Source organism: Sciurus carolinensis, chromosome 15 (genome assembly GCF_902686445.1).
Source record: "Sciurus carolinensis chromosome 15, mSciCar1.2, whole genome shotgun sequence".
NCBI classification, from domain to species: Eukaryota; Metazoa; Chordata; class Mammalia; order Rodentia; family Sciuridae; genus Sciurus; species Sciurus carolinensis.
In genome coordinates, this window is record NC_062227.1 from 32,596,157 (window position 1) to 32,615,979 (window position 19,823).

At 42.4% G+C, this 19,823-nt stretch overlaps 1 protein-coding gene and 1 long non-coding RNA gene across 4 annotated transcripts in view; both read left to right on the forward strand.

Annotated features, from left to right (window-relative positions):
* Positions 1-11,349, forward strand: part of Gata6 (GATA binding protein 6) — a 29,797-nt gene extending 18,448 nt beyond the window's left edge. For 2 of the 3 annotated variants that reach the window (XM_047526522.1, XM_047526523.1), the window contains exon 7: positions 9,988-11,349. In XM_047526522.1, the coding sequence (XP_047382478.1) occupies positions 9,988-10,155 (168 nt within the window). In that variant the 3' untranslated portion in view covers positions 10,156-11,349. Of the gene's footprint in view, positions 1-5,567; positions 5,653-9,987 lie in introns of all 3 variants that reach the window. The other variant, XM_047526526.1, reaches the window with a different exon arrangement.
* Positions 11,350-14,675: 3,326 nt separating this feature from the next.
* Positions 14,676-18,725, forward strand: LOC124965676 (uncharacterized). The gene is made up of 3 exons (XR_007105220.1): positions 14,676-16,005; positions 16,490-16,540; positions 18,338-18,725. It is a non-coding gene; the product is annotated as an uncharacterized LOC124965676 (long non-coding RNA).
* Positions 18,726-19,823: the final 1,098 nt, after the last annotated feature.

The following is a 19,823-nucleotide window of genomic DNA, read 5'->3' on the forward strand; positions in this document are numbered from 1 at the left end:
TAGGGAATTGAATCTGGGGACTTACACATGCTAGGCTTTACCAATGAAATACTTTCCCAGCCCTGCAGGGAATTGAATTCAGAGGTTCTTAACCACTGAGCCACATCCCCACCCCTTTTTTTACATTTTATTTAGAGACAGGGTCTCATTAAGTTGCTTAGGGCCTCACTAAGTTGCTGGGCCTGGCTTTGAACTCTCCATCCTCCTGCCTCAGCCTTCCAAGCCACTGGGATTACAGGCACGTGCCACCACCACAGGACAGGCCAGCTTTATCCTTATATTCTGCAAGAGTCTTTGGAGCACTCATGGATTAGTCTTGTATTTTATCACTGACTTTCTTACTTATGAGATAGTGGGCCTAGAGAGATGGGAACCTAGTTTCTATCAAGTGCCTTTTATGTGTTAGGTGTCTTAGGTGCATTTTCTCTCTTTTAACCTTACTTCTGAGTGAGACACAGAAGGGACCGATCAGGCCTGAGGACTTATAGTCAAATTAAGAGGCAGGGCTTCCATTTGAACCCAGATCGGGCTGATACAGAGTTAGTGCTGTTACCATTAGAACATATAGATTAATGTGATATTGGTGCATCTCTTTGAAATCTTTAGAGAGAAGATATAATGTTTTCCTAAAGAAATTTGACTAATTTTGATTGCTAACTTCAGGATCAAATATCCTCCCACAAAAGTTGGTGAGAAAACATGACCAAGTATGTCAAATTTTCTTATCAATATTATACTTAGAAATAAAATATCTTGTAAAACTAAGAATATGGCAGGTAGATAATAGGTGGAAAATACTGTTTATTATTAGTGAAATTTAGCATCATTAAACAGTAAAAATTCTGTTGTCAATGTACCTCATGTGGTTATAACAAGGTTCTTTTAAAATTCAGATTGCAATAATAACATCCTCCTAGTGATGTGATTTAAATTCAGACCTAGTGAGTGTGAAGTTTTGAAACTTTTCAGAATGTTCAAATGGCCTGCATTTAGTTTTTGTGAAATCATGAAACAAACATTCCTTAATAGTCAAGTGCCCATTTTTTCCCCCCCAGAATTTTATAGTCCAAAACACTCTTTTCTAGATGAATAAAAAAAGAGTTAAAAAATCATTAATCTCTGACAAGGGTCTGAGAGAGTTGCGGTTAGGTATTATGATTGCCTCATTTATAAACCAGGATCCCGAGTGACTCCACAGGTCACAGAACAAGCCCGTGTTGAAGCCGGGACTGGAACGGACGTCTCCTGCCTCCCAGTCCCGGTCCAGGGCTGTTACCCCTCCCAGGGAGTTGACCAGTCATCACAGTTATTAATATCCCACTTGCCACATGCTACAAACCATGAACATAAATATTTTGTTGGCATTTTATCTCCATGCTCCCCATGTGCCAGGCTCCCTTTCTCTTTCCATTCACAGCCCCTTCTAATAACTCACATTCCTGTTTGAACACATTGGCCTTCACGTGAAAGTCACACGTCACCCCAGCAAGGAATGCTTCGGTGCGCATAGCGGGCATACTTTCATTTTGATCTTGAGGCTTTTTTTGGATTTCCCTGTTGTGTGTGTGTGTGTGTGTGTGTGTGCATGCACATGCATGTGTGTGTGCACACGTGCCTGCACATGTAAAGATGGGAATGGTAAGAAATAGTAAGAAAATACATTGTACCACATTACTATCTAATGGCTTGGTACATATGTTAGGAACAGTGAAACGATATTGCTCTTTAGTTTGTAATATAATGTGTATGCTCCCCAGATGTAACACAGAGCTATGGTTTATTTAATAAGTGACTCATTATTACACTCTGGAAGTCAGAATACTAGGTAAGGAGTAAGCGCAGGCGGAAGTTATTTGCCTTTTCACTTGGCCTCATCTCTGATATGCTTTTCTTTGCAAATTACAGATTTTTTTTTTTTTTTGGTACTTTTTTCTTGCCTCTGTAAAAATATACAAAATTGTCACAAAACATGAAATAATGTTACGGGAAAACATGACCAAATTTAAGAAATCTGGCTTAGGATGCTCTGAAATGTTATTGCTAAATGAATCTTCGAAGAAAATGAATTCCCTTACTGGAACCAAAGTAATTTATTATGCATTTCATGGGTGTCTGCCAAAAGAGTTACTAGCAATATGAAGATCTAATGGATATGAATTAAACACAATCTGGTAGCTCTCTTCACGTTTAGAGCTACCTGTTAATTTTCTCTGAAATGTCAGTAATTTAGAAAGGCACCTCCAAGGACAGGTGTTGTCAATAGACAGCACGGTAGTTCAGCTACTTACCATATTGGACTTTATAGAGGTCTAGTACTCAGAATTTTGGAGAACGGGCACCAGAAGTTTATTTTGTTAACCTCAGATTTTAAGAACCATTTGAGCAGATAGACAACAAGGCATTGATATCCGTGTCCTGTTGAGTAAACGGAACCACAGGTGAGTGACTGCTGATGTTTCCCTGATCATGAGTGGCTTGGGTTATGCTGTCTGCTGGGTTGTTGGCCTGGCAGGGTTTTACCAGAGCTGAGGCACATGCTCCAGAATCTTATTTTTCTTTTATTGTTAAACACAAAGACTTTATGTTTAAAGCTCTCGGTAAATTTAGTTGCTTGATTTGTAGTGAGGCCTGTCTGTGGTCTAAGTTCATTCTGGGGGTTTGTGGATTAGCAGCTGAAATGAAACAGATTCAGGCAGCCAGGAGTTAGCGCCAGCTCTATCTGTGTCATGATAGCAGACTGCCAAGGTTTTGTGAAGCCGAAAGGGGAAATTTAGAGATGTAGAGTTACTGTGTTAAGAAGGAACCATATTTTAAAGCTCTTTATTTCTTGGATGGCAGCAGTTCTTCACTCCTTCTGATACTTGGTACTCTTCCTCTGCTTTCCGTGGTGAAAGTGCATTGTGAGCGCTCCTTGGTCCTCTGACCGTGGTGTGCTTTCTGTCATTGTGGTGGAAAGATGAAAAGCCAGCTTTGTTATAAAAGTTAAGCTCATAATTCACCAGGTTGCCTCAGGATTCTGGACCACTTTATCGGAGGACTAAAATACAGTACTCCCTTCTGGTCATTTCAGAAGACAAGCCTTTCCTTTAGTGCACCCATTGACTGGCGTCATGGGACAAACCCTCCCCCTGGCCGTCTGTATTTGCACATCAGCATTTTGCTGATAATTGCAGCGTACTGGTAAACTTGGAGTGCCGCCTTCGCCCCTCATGCTTGCTGGGTTTATTTTGGTACTGGGGATTGACCCCAGGGGTACTTAACCACTGGACCTAATTTCCCCCATCCAATCTGAAATGAGCCTCATTTTATAGTGGAAGATTACCATGAAAATGTTGCCCCTTTGCTGGAATTCATATGTAGCTTTTTATCTTGAGGATGGTAGCTATAAAGTGCCGAAGGAATCTAGCATCTCCAGTCCTTTTTTTTTTTTTTTTTTTTTGGTACTGGGGATTGAACTCAGGGGCACTCGACCACTGAGCCACATCCCCCGGCCCTATTTTGTATTTTATTTAGAGACAGAGTCTCATCGAGTTGCTTAGCACCTTGCCATTGCTGAGGCTGGTGCTGAACTCGTGATCCTCCTGCCTCGCCTCCTGAGCTGCTGGGATCACGGGCGTGCGTCACCGTGCCTGGCTTCCTTAGCCCTTTTTAAAAATATTTCATTTAGAGTCATAGTCTCACTAATTGCTTAGGGCCTCTCTAAGTTGCTGAGCCTGACTTGGAGCTTGTGATCCTCCTGTCTCAGCCTCCCAGGCCCCTGGGATTACAGGCATGTGACACTGCCTCACCACGCTTGCTGTTTGAGTGTGCACACGTGCGTAAAACACTCTGCTCCTTTGCTCAGAACGGCTAGTGGGCAAAGCATTGTGCCTTCCTCCTTGAAAAGAGGCACCATCCATCCTGTGGTGTGGATAAAACATGGGTAGAGGGGCAGCCAGAGAAATCCCCAGTAAGGAATCTGCTAAATTACACAAACATAATGCAACTGAGTTAGGTCATCAGCTGAAGGTGACAGATTCTTTTGCTTGAGAAGGTGCTCAAGTTCTCTTGCTTTATTAAACTGTAATGGGAGGATTCGAGGATTTTGTTGTGATTGAAGATTTTCACATGTCCTCCTGGAGACAGGATCCATGTCCCCATATCGTTCACGTGTCCTAAACTATTATCTGGTCACTTCTGTGTCTGGACCTGTCTTCCCCCGTCCCCGTGTACACTGAAAGGAGCCCATTTTTGGTAGTGGAAGTGAAGATTTCCATGAAAGTGTCTGGAATTCACATGAAGCTTTTATTTTGAGGAAGGCAGCTCCACGGGAGGCTAACCTAGAGGTTACAAAAGCAGAGGAGCTTTGTTTGGCAGTCAGGGACAACTGACTTCCCCTCCCCCAAGAAAGAGCTGTGGGCTGTGGGTGTAGCTCAGTGGAAGAGTGCTTCACCCAGCATGCACAAGGCCCTGGGCTTGATCGCCAGCACCAGGAAGGGAAAACGGAAAAGAGCTAGAACCCAAACTCACTTAGATAGCGTGTAAGAAGGGCTGATGGGAGGCCATAGCAGCAGACAGCCTGCTTGGAGCTCTGGAGGCAGGTTTTAGCTCTGGGAATGACCACACACTCACCTGCACACAAGCTGGAGAACCCACTTTATCCTTCTGGAAAGGATATGCCCATAAAAAAGAAAAGTGGGCCTACAGGTTCCTTTTTCTCTGATGGGTTTCCTTTCCAACGCTGTCTCTATGGATCCCCATCAAGGCTGACTCGAGTCTACCTTTCAGGGAGATGTGATGTCAAGTAAAAGACAGGGCATAATATTCCTGGGTAGCCTGCTAGGAACCAGCAAGTTTTGCTAGACATTTGACAACATGTATCAAATCAGAAGTCTGCTTTTCAGAGAAGTGTCCACAATCAGTCAAGGCTTAGTCTTGCAGGAGAGAAATCTGGGTGATCTCAGATAACTGTGCCTGCCCCACAGGCTAGTGCATATTTTCCCAATCTACAGCAGCCCAGGTTCTCCCTGGAGCCATTTCTTCCTTTGGGAGTGTGTTTTCCAGCCCAGTGGTGCTGCCTGTCTCCCACCTACCCTGGCCTGCGTGCAGTGCTGAGCCCCGGCTGGGTCTGGTGCTGATAACACATTCTTTCAACAGGAAGTGCCTCCATTTTCAGTTGTCTGTGGGAGGGTGGAGGGCAGATAAGCTGTGAATGGAAACACAGAACAGATTTCTGCTCCACCCTCATATTGCACTTTGATCGGGGAGGGAGCAAGGACCTCTGCCCGGCCCGAGCTGCCTGCACAACCATGGGAGGAAGGATGGTTCAGCTGCTGGGCATTCCGAAGAGCTCTTCTCTACTTTGGTTCAGGAACGTTTGTTTAGGTTGGATTAGGCTTGTAAAGTGTCTGCTTTTGCTATGTTGAGATGTCTGTGATCTGAAGTCCTTTGAAGGGTTTAATTAGATGTGGGAAAACACTGACCAACTGAAATTCATCCTTTCTTTTTTACTCGTGTGTGTGTGTGTGTGTTTGTGTGTGTGTTTGTGTGTGTGTGTGTTCGTGTGTGTGTGTGTGTACTGGCTCCAGGATATGACGAGAGCCGGGTTTCTTCAGGAGAGTAGCTGCAGTTAGGTAGACCAGTTCTCACCCCATGTTCCTCTGAAGCACGGAGGTAGGCTTTCAGTGTTTTGACGTGGGTGCTGTGTTTCCTGTGTGCATGCCTACCCATTTCCCAGCCTATGCCAGGACGATGTCAGGGCTCCTAGGGCAGCTTCCGGCCCCCCTCCCTCTGTTAGTGCCCTCACTCTGATTCCTCCCTAGTTTTTCAAATAGTTTATGACCCTGCCCAGGCTGGCTTGACTCTTAAGTGCTTGTGCATATTTCTGGTACTAATAACATCTCATCTTCCTTGAAATTCCATGTGTTAGCTGTGTGTGGTGGCACATGCCTATAATCCCAGTAAGTTGGGAGGCTGAGGTAGGAGGATTGCCAACTTGAGGCCAGCCTCAGCAATTTAGCAAAGCCCCAAGTGATTTAGTGAGACCCTGTCTAAGAATAAAGAAAATAAAAAGAACTGGGGATGTGGCTCAGTGGTTAAGCATGTGAAGGGTACAATCCCTGGTACAAAAAAACAAAACCCTTCAAGATAAGGTATGTATGGCCAGTAGACTTGGCCCTCCAGTTATCCTGTCCCCTGCTGCTTTTGTATTCCCTCGTAATACTTCATGCTTGTGCATGAGACAAAGAATTCAAATCCTGCTGTTTTTCACTTAACGTTCTATGATTGAATTTTTTCCATCTTGCTCCATGATCTTATTTTTAATAATTGCATAATAGTTCATTGAGAGAGTATACCCTGCTTTTCCAAATTGTTCCCATATTACTAGACATTAGTTTGTGTCTATGGTTTCTACTACCAGAAATACCTGGCAGTGGATGGCTTTCTCTTTGCAGCCTCGCCTTTCTTTTGAATGATTTCCTTATAATGCATTTCCATAAGTGAAATTACATGGTTAAGCAATGTTTAAACTTCTAGATGGCCCTGGGCACTACCGCTAACTGCCACCCTCTGTAAGGCTTGTACCAGACTCTATAGCTCCATCAGTCACAGACGAGGGGACCGAGGTAGTCACCTAACACTGGCCATCTGTAGTATTGTAAAAAAAATTTTTGTTGTAGTATTTCATGTTTAAATGTTTTTATGTCCTCATTTTTAGGTTATCAATCCATGGACACAAATTCCTGTTCCATTTTTTTTTTTTTTCTTCAGGGCTTTGAGCATGCTAGGAAAACTCTGACCACTGATGGACAGCCCCAGAGATCACTCACATCATTTGGGGTTTGTGAGCCCATGACGATATGACTCTGGGTCTGCCATACAGCTTAACTATTAATCTGAAGAAAGAAAAGCATAGTTATTTCAACAGGTAGCTTTTGGGATAGTTGCTAAGGTGGAAGAATAGCATTCCTGTTAATAAGGGCTTTTCAAGCAGGTATTTAGCTAATTCTTAAAACAACCTTATAGTGTAGGTGCCTCTTGTTCCACTTAGTAAGTGAGGACACTGAGGCCCAGAATGCTTGATGCCAGTCCTACCTGTTGACCTCTCCCACCTGATCACTTTCCATGCCCATACTGAACCCTTCCGTTTCAGCTGGCTTCGCTCGCTTCTGAACCGGCCGGGTGCCTGCTGCTCCACATCCTGCATGCCCTCTTAGAGGAACAAATGGTTCCACCGATGCACCGACATGTCATAAACACGACCTCAGTTAATATCTGCAGTCATACCTGTGGCAGGTAATGCCAGGACCCGCGTGTAGAGGAGGAGGCTGCAGGAGGCGATGCACTCAGTAGGTGGCCGATCCAGGGCATGACTTTGGAGCCCAAGCTCATTGCCACTGAGCGGGCTGCCTTGGCCCATTGCTGAGGGAGCCTGTGCAGTTCCTCTTCTGACTCTTGGGCTACCACCTCCCTGTCTCAGCAACTCACTGGTCACGATAGGCCGCGGAGTGGTCTTATTGACCAGTGTGTAAGTCTCCTGGCTCTCCATGTAGCCGGGATCTCCTCGTCCAAGTGCAAGGCTGTCAGTGAGGGCTTTGCTAACATAACTGTGTTCCTGGTTCCTGGCTGTGGTGGTGAAGACAGATCAGACAGGTGGAGACTGTCTTAGCACTTCCTGGCTGTTCCAGGGGGGCTGCTTCCAAAATAGCACTTGCAGTGGTGAAGTCATTTAGTCAGAGACCTGCAGATGTGCCTTTTATGGGACAGGTAGATCTATGCAAAGCTGGGTGTGACATCAATTATATTATAAGGGCATTTGCTTTCTTCTAATCAACAATTCTTTTTTTTTTTTTTTTTTTTTTTTTTTTTTTTTAAAGTGGTACCAACCCAGGCAAGTGCTCTCTGGCCAAGCTATATCCCTAGCTCTTTCTTTTTCTTTGTTTCTTTTTTTCTATTTTGAGACAGGGTCTCTCTGAGTTGCCCAGGATGACCTCAAACTTGCTATTCTCTTGCTTCAGCCTCCTAAATTACTGGGATTATAGACGTGCACCACTGTGCCTGGCTTGATAGTTTCTTTCTAAAACAGATAATTCTTTTGTAATTGAATATCATCCTTTGGTTTATTTCTTTGGGGGTTAAATCTGGTCCTGCATTGAATTTGCTTATAATGGGAGATTCTGAAATTAGGAGCTAACATTAATCACCATGTTTATAAATCTCACCAAATCCTGAGTGTTCAGTTTGTGTGACAGGATTTTGCAGTTATTTCAAGGTTTTCGAAAGAATCTATTTTACATTTCAAACATCTCAAATGACTTTGTGAACATTGCCTTTTTTCCTGCATCCAAAGCCCTCACTCAGTTTTAGTTTCTACACTTGTGTTATTTAAACAAAAGTTTGGATGTGGGGTACCATTGTTGTTAGTTTTCATAAATCCTAGTGTTGCTAGGAAAGGGGAGGATCAGTAGGTGTGGAGAAAGTTTGGGTGGGCACAGAACAAGTCGGGGGACTAGAACTGCTGGGCTTCTCTCCTAGGGCTGTGCCTCTGGCTTCATGGGGTGTTCTGAGAGGCATAAAGCCAACCAGATCCTGCTTGGAAAAAGGAGTCTGGTGGGACTACGTTTGCTTCCTGACACAAAGGCTCATTATGGGTCCATTTGGGTTAGTGCTCATGTCTGGTACCTTGGGTTTCTCTGAAGTGGCTGTAACAGCCAGGTAACCAGATAAATCTGTTTGCAGGTTTTAGTTGGATTAGGTATTCCAAAAAAAAAAAAAAAAAAAGTAAAAATTTGAAAAGTGAGAAAAATGTACTGTTTGTCTAGTAAATATTCCATAAGGTATGAAATGGAACCCTAAAAGCGTGGAAGAAATTAGGGGCTTCTGAGCATTTAGAAGGAAAGATATGTGATTAAAAAGTACTTGGTTATGGCTAGATTTTGGAGAAAGTCTTTCAAATGCAACTGTTCCTCAAACTATAGTCTAAATAGATTCCAGTTATTTTGGTTTGATTCTACTCAATTATGTAATGTTTAATATTTGGCCTTTCTCTATTGGATGGGAGGAATGAATGAAATGGGAAGGGTGAACTTTTGCCTCAAGAAATAATGGCCATACTCCTGACAGATAGAGGATGTCAGCGTTTTCTTTACGATGTGGTCTGCTGCAAACATGGCCTGTTCTTGTAAAGACTTAAGGTAAATGAGGTAGATATTAAAATCTGTCTATGCACGGGTTGATTTCCATGAAGTCAGTGCACAAAAATTTCGTGTGTCCGGGAATGTTGAGCTGTGCAGCTTTCCTCTTTAGATTCTGACACAGGCTCCATGTGGGCGCATCTGCAGTGCTCTGCCTTCTGTCTTTCAGATGATCAGATTGTGTGAGCATCATTTAGACCCTGCCTGTGTTTACCTGTGTGCTTTGGTTTGTTTCACTGTCGGAGATCTTTGAGTTTGGCACGTTTATAAATAGGATCCCCTCAGTTCTGCTTTTCTTTGTCCAGTTCTGCCTCGTGTTGAGTGGTTACTGAGTTCTAAAGGGAACAGGGTAAAGTTCCTAAGAGCTTAAGTTGCCTGCATCAGGTCAGTGGCACTGGGGAGCATCGTACCACATGGTGGAAAGCTCCTGCTTGCTGCGGGCAGGGAAGGGCAAGGCAGACTTTCTTTCTTTGTCCTAGGATGCTCCTGGGAAAGCCCTCATCCTGGCTGTCCTGACCTCTCATTTGTTTTCTTTATTTTTTTTTTTTTGTGGGAGGGAAGTTGGGATTGAATTCAGGGTACTTAACCACCGAGTCATATCCCTACCCCTTTTAATTTTTGATTTTTGAAACAGGGCCTCATGAAGTTGCTGAGGCTGGACTGGATCCTCCTGCCTCAGCCTCCCTGGGATTACAGGCATGGGCCACTGTGCCCAGCTAATTTGTTTCCTCATGTGTTGAACTAGCATGATTGGGCCAGCTGACAAAGTGATGTATAACCATTTCTCCTTCTCTCTGTCCCTCTGTTCTGCCAGGCGGGTGCCCCAGTGATGTCTGGTGCAGGAGAGGGCACCAACCCTGAGAACAGCGAGCTCAAGTATTCAGGTCAAGACGGGCTCTACATAGGCGTCAGTCTGGCCTCACCGGCCGAAGTCACATCCTCAGTGCGACAGGATTCCTGGTGCGCTCTGGCCCTGGCCTGAGCCCCTGCTCCCAGGAGGCAGGGAGGGCTCCACCTAAGTCCTTGAACCTGCTATGTCTGATTTTTTTTTCCAGCAGCCCAGACTGGCGATGATGCAGACAGAACATTCCTCTGATGTGTGATTTCTGTGCCTTTGTTTTGAAAGAGGTGTATTTCCCCACGAGGCTTGCTAAAGAAGAGAAGAAGATGAGGCTCCTCCGGGGAAGGGCCAGTGTAGCAGGAATGTGACCTGCTCCATCTGGCCAGGTCCACCTCCAGCCAGCCTACCTTTGGGTCAGCGCCTGCATGGCTTGCAAAAACTGGGACTAGGACCAGGGCCTTGCCTGCTAAAGAAGATGGAGAGAGATTCTTTAAAACAAGGTTTTACGTGTATTGCCCCAAATCATGTGCTTCTTCTGATCGATTTTGGTTATTCCAGAATTTCTTCATACCTGTTCCACATGCAGATTTCACAAGTGTTCATGGAGAAGATCATGGAGGCCATTTGGTACACATCCTGGAGGCTGATCCTGGAGGCTGTTCCTGGATCTCTTTTCAAAATATTACTCAGTTTGCAAGACTGCATAGTAACTAATTTACACTGTGACTGACATTTCTCAAAGTTCATCTTGTGTGACTGATCCGAGGTCAGTCAGAATTTGTAAACAGGGTAGCAAACAAGATATTTTTCTTCCATGTATACAATAATTTTTTTAAAAAGTGCAATTTGCGTTGCAGCAATCAGTGTTAAATCATTTGCATAAGATTTAACAGCATTTTTATAATGAATGTAAACATTTTAACTTAATGGTACTTAAAATAATTTAAAAGAAAAATGTTAACTTAGACATTCTTATGCTTCTTTTACATCTACATCCCATTTCTATATTCCCAATTGTTTTAAAAAAACTATTTCAAGAACAAATCTTCTCTCAGGAAAATTGCCTTTCTCCATTTGTTAAGAATTTTTATACAAGAACACCAATATACACCCTCCCTTTTCTGTGGAATATGTGCTGGAAAAATTGCAACAAAACTTTACTACCTAACGAATAGCATTTGTAAATATTCTAGGCATCTGTAAACACTCTGAAGTCTGTATAGTGTGACTAACCCACAGGTTGGTTTACATTAATTTTTTAAAAATGGGATGTCATATGGAAAACTATTTCACCAGAGTTTTAAAAATAAAAAAAGGGTATTGTTTTGTCTTCTGTATAGCGAGTACCTTCCCTTTAACTTCATTTCAGTGCTGCATATGGTTATAAATCTTCGTGTAAAACAAAAGCACATGGTGTTTGCAAACTGTCTTATAGCCTTCTTTTCAAAAATAGTCCTTTTGGAGCTGTCGTGTACCTTGGTTTACTTGCAGTTGGCACGTGGACTTAGTTGTCATTTTTCAGTTGCATCAGGAACAATTCTTATAGGTGTAAAGGACCCAGTATTGAATGACATTGTCTGAGAAATAGAAGCATTTTGTTTAGGATCAATGCTTGAAAAACATATTCCCAAGTCCGGGATTTCTTTCCTTGTGAATGAAATATGTGCAGTGACCCAAGAACAGAATGGGTTCCTTTCTGGTTCCTCTGTTTTGTAGAGAGCCACGAAGTCTCAAAGCTCCTCTAAGCTCACAGATACTTAGATGAGCCGAATGGCCCCTTTGGTTTTTCATTGTTGGGTGGATTTCAGGAAATCGGGAGTCTGTTCCATAATACGAAATGGTGGTATTTAACTCGGGCTCCTTGAATATGAGGCATTTTGAACCTTTTTTTGGTATCTTTATTACAGCCACTCTGAGGGATTCAGTCTGAATCTTTAAGAGCAGGGAATCTTCCTGAGTGGCAGGTGCCTCTCTATGTTAGGAAATGGTAGGTGGTGCTGGTTGCCAGACTTGGAGCTGGTGTGTGTGCTTATGTGTGGATCTGGGGATTTCACAGAAGCCCACAAACACCCTGCTCTAACCCCAAGGACTAGAATAGTGGTTCATGGTCCTGAGAATGGAATCAGACCTAGCCTGCAAATCAGTCTCTCCATGGCAATGAACCAGCCCTGTGAACTTGGGCCAGTTATCCAGCTTTAATTTTTCTTAATTTTGCAAAATAAGGTGAATGAAGTATAACTCAGGTTCACCTGATATAGTCCACATAGAGAGCGCAGTGCAGTACTTGGTACGTAGTAAGCATTAAACCTTAACTTGACTTTGAAAGACAGTGGCGAGAGCTCTTCCAACACGGGCGCTTTGAATAATGTCTCACTTCCTGTGGAGTATCCGAAGTTTATGGTCTCTAAGAGTCTGATGTCCCCTAGGTCACCTGCACTTCTTGAATAAGGCTGAGGAGAGAGAAATGACGATTCCCTCAACCCAGGGGGTTGGCGGAGTTGGAGGGAAGATGCGTGAGAGATTCCAGTCTGCCTGGGGCTGATGGTTTTATAGAACAGGGCTGCTCTGACAGCAAGAGAAAATTATTACCCTCATGAGCTCATTCTTTTTTTCTCTTCTCTTACGGTTCTTATTACTTTGAGTGCTTTCTGGTGGGTTGGGAGTTGTTAAAGTTAATATGCTTTGATAAAATTACTATGCTTTGACTGAAAAATGAATTTTTCTTATTGTGACTTCCAAATGATTCTTTTTTTTTGGGGGGGGGGAGGTGGTCTCAAATATTGCTCTTTCCAATCCTAAGATGTCATTAAATTGCCAAAGTTCCCCTCCCTTCTTTTAGAATACAAAGAGGAAAGAATTCTAGTTATCAGGAAAGAAATTACAAGAGGCAGAAGAAAGGGAAGGGACTTTTTTCGACTGTCCTAATACAACAAACTCCCCTGATCTGAGTCTTTTAAATGATGTCTTTCTTACCTGTGATTGCATGAAGTAGAAGTTCCACAACTGGTTCCAAATACTCAATCTCTTTTCTCTCTCTCTCCCTCCCTCTCTCTCTTTGTGCTGCTGGGGATTGAACTCAGGGCCCTGTGCATGCGAGGCAGGCACTCTACCAACTGAGCTATATCCCCAGCCCCCAAATATACAATCTCTACACTCCTCCCTTAAAGTATGTCATACAGAAACAAAACCAATGCTCTCTCATGAGTGCTCCTTAGCTTAAAAGATTCTTAGACCCATTAGCGTGGGTTACAGAATTTATGTCCTCTGTCACCCTTGGTTGACGTTAGGTCATCTTATATAAGTGAAGGCTCTGTTTGGAGTCTTTCTTCAGGGTCACTTAACGTTGCTTCCTGGTACCTATGGGAGGGTCAGGAAAGCAAAGGGAGCCATTCATTTCCCCCTGCAAATAAATTAACTTCTTGCTCATGGGAAATATTTTCCCAGGGCCTTGGAAATTTGGTGTTATTTCAGATCATAGATAAATTAGCTCTGGGAGGGCAACTCAGTAGTAGCTCTGCTAGATTCCAGTTTGGGGCAGTGTGTATTAAGTTCTATGGGCCCACATTGTCCCTGGGTTCTTGCATGCCAGTGATTCTGAGAAGTGAATATGAGGGGTTGAGTGTAAGGGAAGGGAGAAGCAAGAGAGCAGACTCACAATCAGGCAGCTCTGACTAATTTTTGTTTCTGGATTGAAATAATAAATCAGTCTGGCAATACTAGTTATCTCCTGTTGCTTGAAGGTTCTAATTAGCAGTCAGTTAGGAATTTGATTATTTTATATTTTTGGTACTGGTTATTGAAACCAGGGTCCTTTACCCCTGAGCAACATCTCCAATCCTTTTTTTTATTTTTTATTTTGAGAAAAGGTCTCACTAGGTTGCCAAGGCTGACCTCAAACTTTTGATCCTTCTGCCTCAGCCTCCCTAGTTGCTAAGATCACAGGAGTGTGCCACCATGTCCAGCAGAGTTTATTTTAAGTGGGAAACAAATACAGAATAATTTGCTAGACAAAGTCTTTCTAAATAGGGTCTGTGGGTCCAAATCTGGTACCTGTGACTCTGGCTACCTGAGAACCTTGCCCTGGATTCTGTGTGGCTGAACGTTCAGCAGCTGGACTCTGAGCAGGCTGCTTTGTCTATGACCTCTGAGTGGGGTAATGAGGGGCAAGAAGCTGACATTGTAGGACACACAGAAGAGAGAAAAGGTGGTGTTTTAGTTGGTTTAGCTGCAAGATATAGGTAGGCTAAAGGCCTAAGTAAGTTCATAGGGACCTACTATAAATCATTTCTAGTCATGTCAAACAGATCCTAAAGGACAGTTAGTTGTTAGCACGTTGCAGGTGCATGTTGAACTCACATCTGAGTGAGCATCCATGCTTCCCCAAGAATCCTACAGCTTCCCCCACAGAAGCCAGATGACCGCTGGTACTGCACTGTTCCCCACAGCTGTAATGGGGAAGTGGACTGTTCCATAGCTGGTGTCTGCTATTTAAGTTAGATTTATTTGGCTTGGTGGCTTGATTTTTTTTTTTTTTTTTGCACTGGAGAATGAAACCTGGGTTCCTTTGCTGCCACATGCACAATCCTTTTTATTTTGAGACAGAATCTTGCTGAGTTGTTGAGGCTGGCCTCAAACTTGCAATCCTCCTGCCTCATCTTCCCTAGTCGCTAGGATTATAGACATCCATCACCATGCCTGGCCCTTTTTTTCTTTTTTTTTCAAGAATAAACATTTTGAAAATGGTTAAACTATAGCAATTAAAGATGAAATGATGTTTGCTTTGTAGCAGCGCTTACATTTCAGTTATCAGTGATCCGCTTTGTTAAGATAATTATCTAGACATCTGGTGACTTTGGGACAAAGTGTTTCCTTTCTCTGGACTACCAGACATCCAGCAGTGTCGTCTCAAAGGTTCCTTCCATCTTCCTTTGCATCCCACAGTCCAGAGGCAGACTCTGTGTGTAGTGAGGGTGGGCGTGTGACGTGATCTGGGTTCCCAGAGTTTGAGGTGCCTCGTGAGGAGCCAGGGAATTGGAGTCTCCTATTTCTCTTCTTGCTGCCTCACCTCCTCATGGGATGGTCTATAGAGGCCAAGGCCTCAGAGGATGAGAGTCCTGGTCATATTCATGAGCACAGGGGATGGTAAGAAGTGCCACTGGGTGGTAGGGAACACCCAACCTATTTGGTCTGAGGCTCCTGATATAAAACATACAGCGATACAAACCCAGACCGGAAAATGGAAAAGTCTGCTAGCGCCACAGTTCGCAGAAAAAGGAAAAAACAGCTTTGCTTTGCTTGGCCCCTTACTTCAATATCTTGTAGTGGGTTTTTTATTTCTTGGAAACACCAGCTTTTCGTTGTTTGCTTTCGGTGCCTTCTCGTTAGCTATTCCAGAGTTTTCCTCTGTCTCTACACCCGCTTCCGTGAACTTTACCCACATTTTTTGTGAGTTCTTGTCCTTTAACACTCCAAGACAGAGATAATAATGGTAAATATTTAGATAGCACTTTTGATGTGACAGTTTCTATACAAGGGACTCCACCCCCTTCCATGGGTTTTAACAATTTTGTGTGTGTGTGTATGTGTGAATTCTATTCCTTTAATGCTCCAAAGACTGGTCTGAGATAATAGTAGCAAATATTGATATAGTTCTTTCAATGTGCTGGTTTCTATACCAAGTACTTCACACATACCAACTTATCTACTTACACTGAGCAAATAAGGCAGCACTCTCCCCATTTTACAGATGTATCTACTGAGCACAGCGAAGTTAAGTAACTTGTCCAAGGTTCTACAGTGGCAGAGCTGGGATTGGAGCCCTGAAGTCTGGCTCCTGAGCTGCTCTTATTCACTACAGCATATTGTCTTTTCATCTTTATTGAAAGATGATAAAATGGAAGAACACAGAGAAAGCCAGCACTGCTTGGGATTTGAGGCTGCACCTTCTCTCTCCTAATCTCAGAAATGCACAGCTGTGATTTGTTAACACAGGTATGTCTAGATTGAAGAAAATTAGGACATATGTACATTTCTTCCAGTTAGCTGTATGTTTAACTCTTTTTTTTTTGTTTGTTTTTGAGACAAGGTTTTGTTATGTTGCCCAGGCTGGCCTCAAATCCCTGGGCTCAGTCCATTGTCCTGCCTCTCCTGAGTAGCTGGGACTGTAGATGTATGTTCCCATGCCTGGCTTAGATATTTGCTTTCCGAGTGCCTGGTTGTTAGCTGGTTACTGGAGGTTTCCTCTAGCTCTGGAGAAATTCCCTTCTCTTTTTCATGTAACTTCAAGGAAGGCTTGTGATGTTCTTATCTAACTTGAAAAATTAGGGGAGAGCATTTTGCGAAACATAGAAACTTGGAGGAATTATTAATAGTGGTTAAAACAGAGCACCAGAGAGCACGAGGAATACCTCATCGTGGTGTAAAATCTTTCTGTGCTCAACTGTGCCAAAGAATTCTTCTTTTTTTTTTTTTTCAGGAAAACTTGCGTAAGATTTTGGCAGTGGTGTCTTGGGCTTTATCTTCTTTGGTGAGTGTTCATTACTGCTTACATCATTGTTGCTATTATTACTTTGATAAGTGTGCATTACCAGTGATGCTGTGCACCAGGGGTTCACCAACTCCTGTGTGCACGAGACTCACACAGTGCTTATTAAAATTGCACAGTCCTTCAGTCCTTCCCTGGAGAATCTGGTTTTGTAGGCCCAGCATCATACTGATGAAGCTGCGCATTTGGCCTTATGCTCATCAAATTTCTTGGCTAGTACAAAATTCAAAAGTTAAAAACTAGAATGCAGTGGAAACTAATTGTCTTTTCCACCCCTGTTCGGTAGGCATTCAGTTCCTCTCCTAGATGTAACTTCAACTTCTTGCATAGATTAGTTAACTGGCAGTGCACGCATAAGTGCATAAAAGTATCCGTATTTCACTTTATTTTTACATGTGTGATAGCATGCTATAAACATTGCTTGAAGTTTGCTTTACTTCCTCTCAGTTCACCGGTGTTCATTATTTAAATCAGTGTCTTGTGCTGATCTGTTCAAGTAATGCTATAATTAATATGCGGTGCCTGTGTCATTTTGCATACATGCAAATGTACCTAGAAGATGAATTTTTAGAAGTGGCATTCACTACTGGGTCAAGGGTATCGCTTTTCTATTTGAATAGTTATTGCTAAATGGCTCTGTAGAGGTTGTCTCATTTGCACTTCCACTGATCATGTGACACTATTCGTCAAATGAATCTGTTATCTAACAGATCTTTGTCAATCTTGTGTCTCTGATTTTTCTTTTGCATTTATCTTATTGTGATTGAGATCAAATCACTTTTCTTGTGATTAAGAGCCCTGGGTAGTTCTTGTTTGTGAACTCTTTGCCTGTCTCTGTGTATAACTTCTGCCTATTTTTTTTTTTTTTTTTTGGATTGGGTTATTGGTCTTAGTGACTTGAGAAGTTCTTTGTATGCTAAGGAAAGTAGGCTTTTTTGTTTGAAATATATTTTAAAGATATGTTTATTCCTGGTTTTCCTTTTGACTTTGTGCTTTTTAAAAAATTATGATGGTCTTTTCTTTTTTTGGAGGGGGGAGTTACCGGGGATTGAATTCAAGGTCACTCAACCACTGAGCCACATCCCCAGCCCTATTTTGTATTTTATTTAGAGACAGGGTCTCACTGAGTTGCTTGGTGCCTCACTGTTGCTGAGGCTGGCTTTGAACTCACGATCCTCCTGCCTCAGCCTCCTGAGCTGCTGGGATTACAGGCGTGCACCACAGTGCCTGACCTCTTTTCTTAAAGTAATTCAGTTGATCAGTCATTTATGGCTTCAAAGTTTTGTGAAATATTTATGAAGTCCTTCCCCATTGTTCAGATTACTTTTAAAGATCCATTTTCTTTTAGTATTTTATAGTTTATTTTTGAGGTTTGCATTTTTTCCACTTGGAATTTTTGTTGTTGTTATAAAATGTAGACTATATATTCAATCTTATATTTTTGCAAATGGCAACCTAATTATCCCCGCATTATTTCCTGAGTAATGCTTTTCCTTCCTATTGATTAAAAATATGTAAAATTTCATATGAATATGTATTCTTATATAATTTCTTATGTGGGACATATATTTACTACAACTATATTGATTCTACTTTTTGATTTTCTGTTCTGTGCCAATGATCCATTTATTTAATGCTTCAATACCATATTGCTTTATTATATTTTTAAATGAATTTTAATAGACTGTTCATCATTTCTCAGTAATCTTACTTAAAGTTTTTTGATCATCGTTCTTATTTATTTTTTCATATAAATTTTCTTTTGTTTTCATTTTGCAGTGGTGGGCATTGAACCTGGGACCTTGTGCATGCTAGACGTGGGCTCTACCACTAAGCTACAATCCCAGCCCTGCACATGAACTTCAGAATCTGCTTGTTCAGTTAAAAAATTTCTGTTGGTATTTTCATTGGAATAATATTAAAGTTTAGATTAGCTCATGGAGAATTAGTATCTTTATTTTGTTAAATCTTCCTGTCCAAGATAAAGTATGTCTTTCATTTATTTAAATCTTTTCCTGTGTTCACTAATATTTTAAATATTTCTTCATATATGTCTTCTGCTTAAGTTTTTTTCTGGTTAAGTTTTTTTCTAGGTGTTCAATACTGTTTGATGTCGGCATAACTTTTAATTCATTGTTGTGTCCATTAAGAGTATATTAAACTTCTTCCTCAGAAAGTCTCAATTTCCTATATCTTTCTTCGGCCAATTCTCTTGTGTTTTCTGAGGGAATGGCAGTTTATTTGTGTGGCCGGTGGTTCAGGTGTTGGTGGAAACTGTGCTCTTGATGTTTGATTAAGGAAATATATATACGTCATTGTGCAATTATTTGTTTAAATCATGGATTTATATTACTTTAGAGATTGACCCTTCCACCCTTGCTGAGGTCCACATGAGGAAATTGAGCACCAGAGAGATTAAGTCCTGGCTGGTCAGTGTAGAATCCGGGTTTCTAGACTTTGTGGCTCAGTAGCCTTGGCTCTGGGCTAGGCTAAGCAGTCAGCGGATGAAACTCAAGAACCAAACACTGTGAGCAACATCTTCGATTTGGGCAGAGGCTGGCAACTTCTTACTATGCTGTGTACTGCTTCTTCATTAATCGGTTTAGGAATGGACACGATCCTGAAACTTGGGCCAGAGGAGATTTTCAGAGGTTGCAGTATCTCCAAACACTAGCTCCCTCCAGGGAGTAGCACAGATGATCACTGGCCTCCAGTGAATCATCAGGCAGCATTTGCTGGAATGAACGAGCCCACTGTGAGAGCAGGAAACCAGGACAAACACCTACACTTGCTAAATCACAGCTTCCCTTTCCGAGTCTCTGGAGATCATTTATCACCAAATGGACAGAAATGCCCTGCAAAGTTCTTCCAGGCTTCACAGCTTGTAATTAGGAGGGTGCATTCCTCCCGCTCCCCTTTTGTTTGGGGCTGGCAGAGGGAGGACCTCTGGCTCCAATCAGCTGGGTGATGACCAGCAGCTGAGCTGGCTGGGAGAGAGTGGTGACTCCATTGGAATACACTTGGTCAGCCCCACTATACTTTATTCAGAGAACCCAAGATATTGAGAACACAAGACATCTTTTTAAAAAAAATGTTTAATTAGTTATACGTGACAGCAGAACGCATTTCAACTCACTGTGCACAAATGGAACACAACTTCTCATTTCTCTGGTCGTACACACTGCAGAGTCACACCGTTCAGGCAATCATACGTGTGTTCGGGTAGTAATATCTGGTCTCATTCCACCATTCTTCCTACCCCACA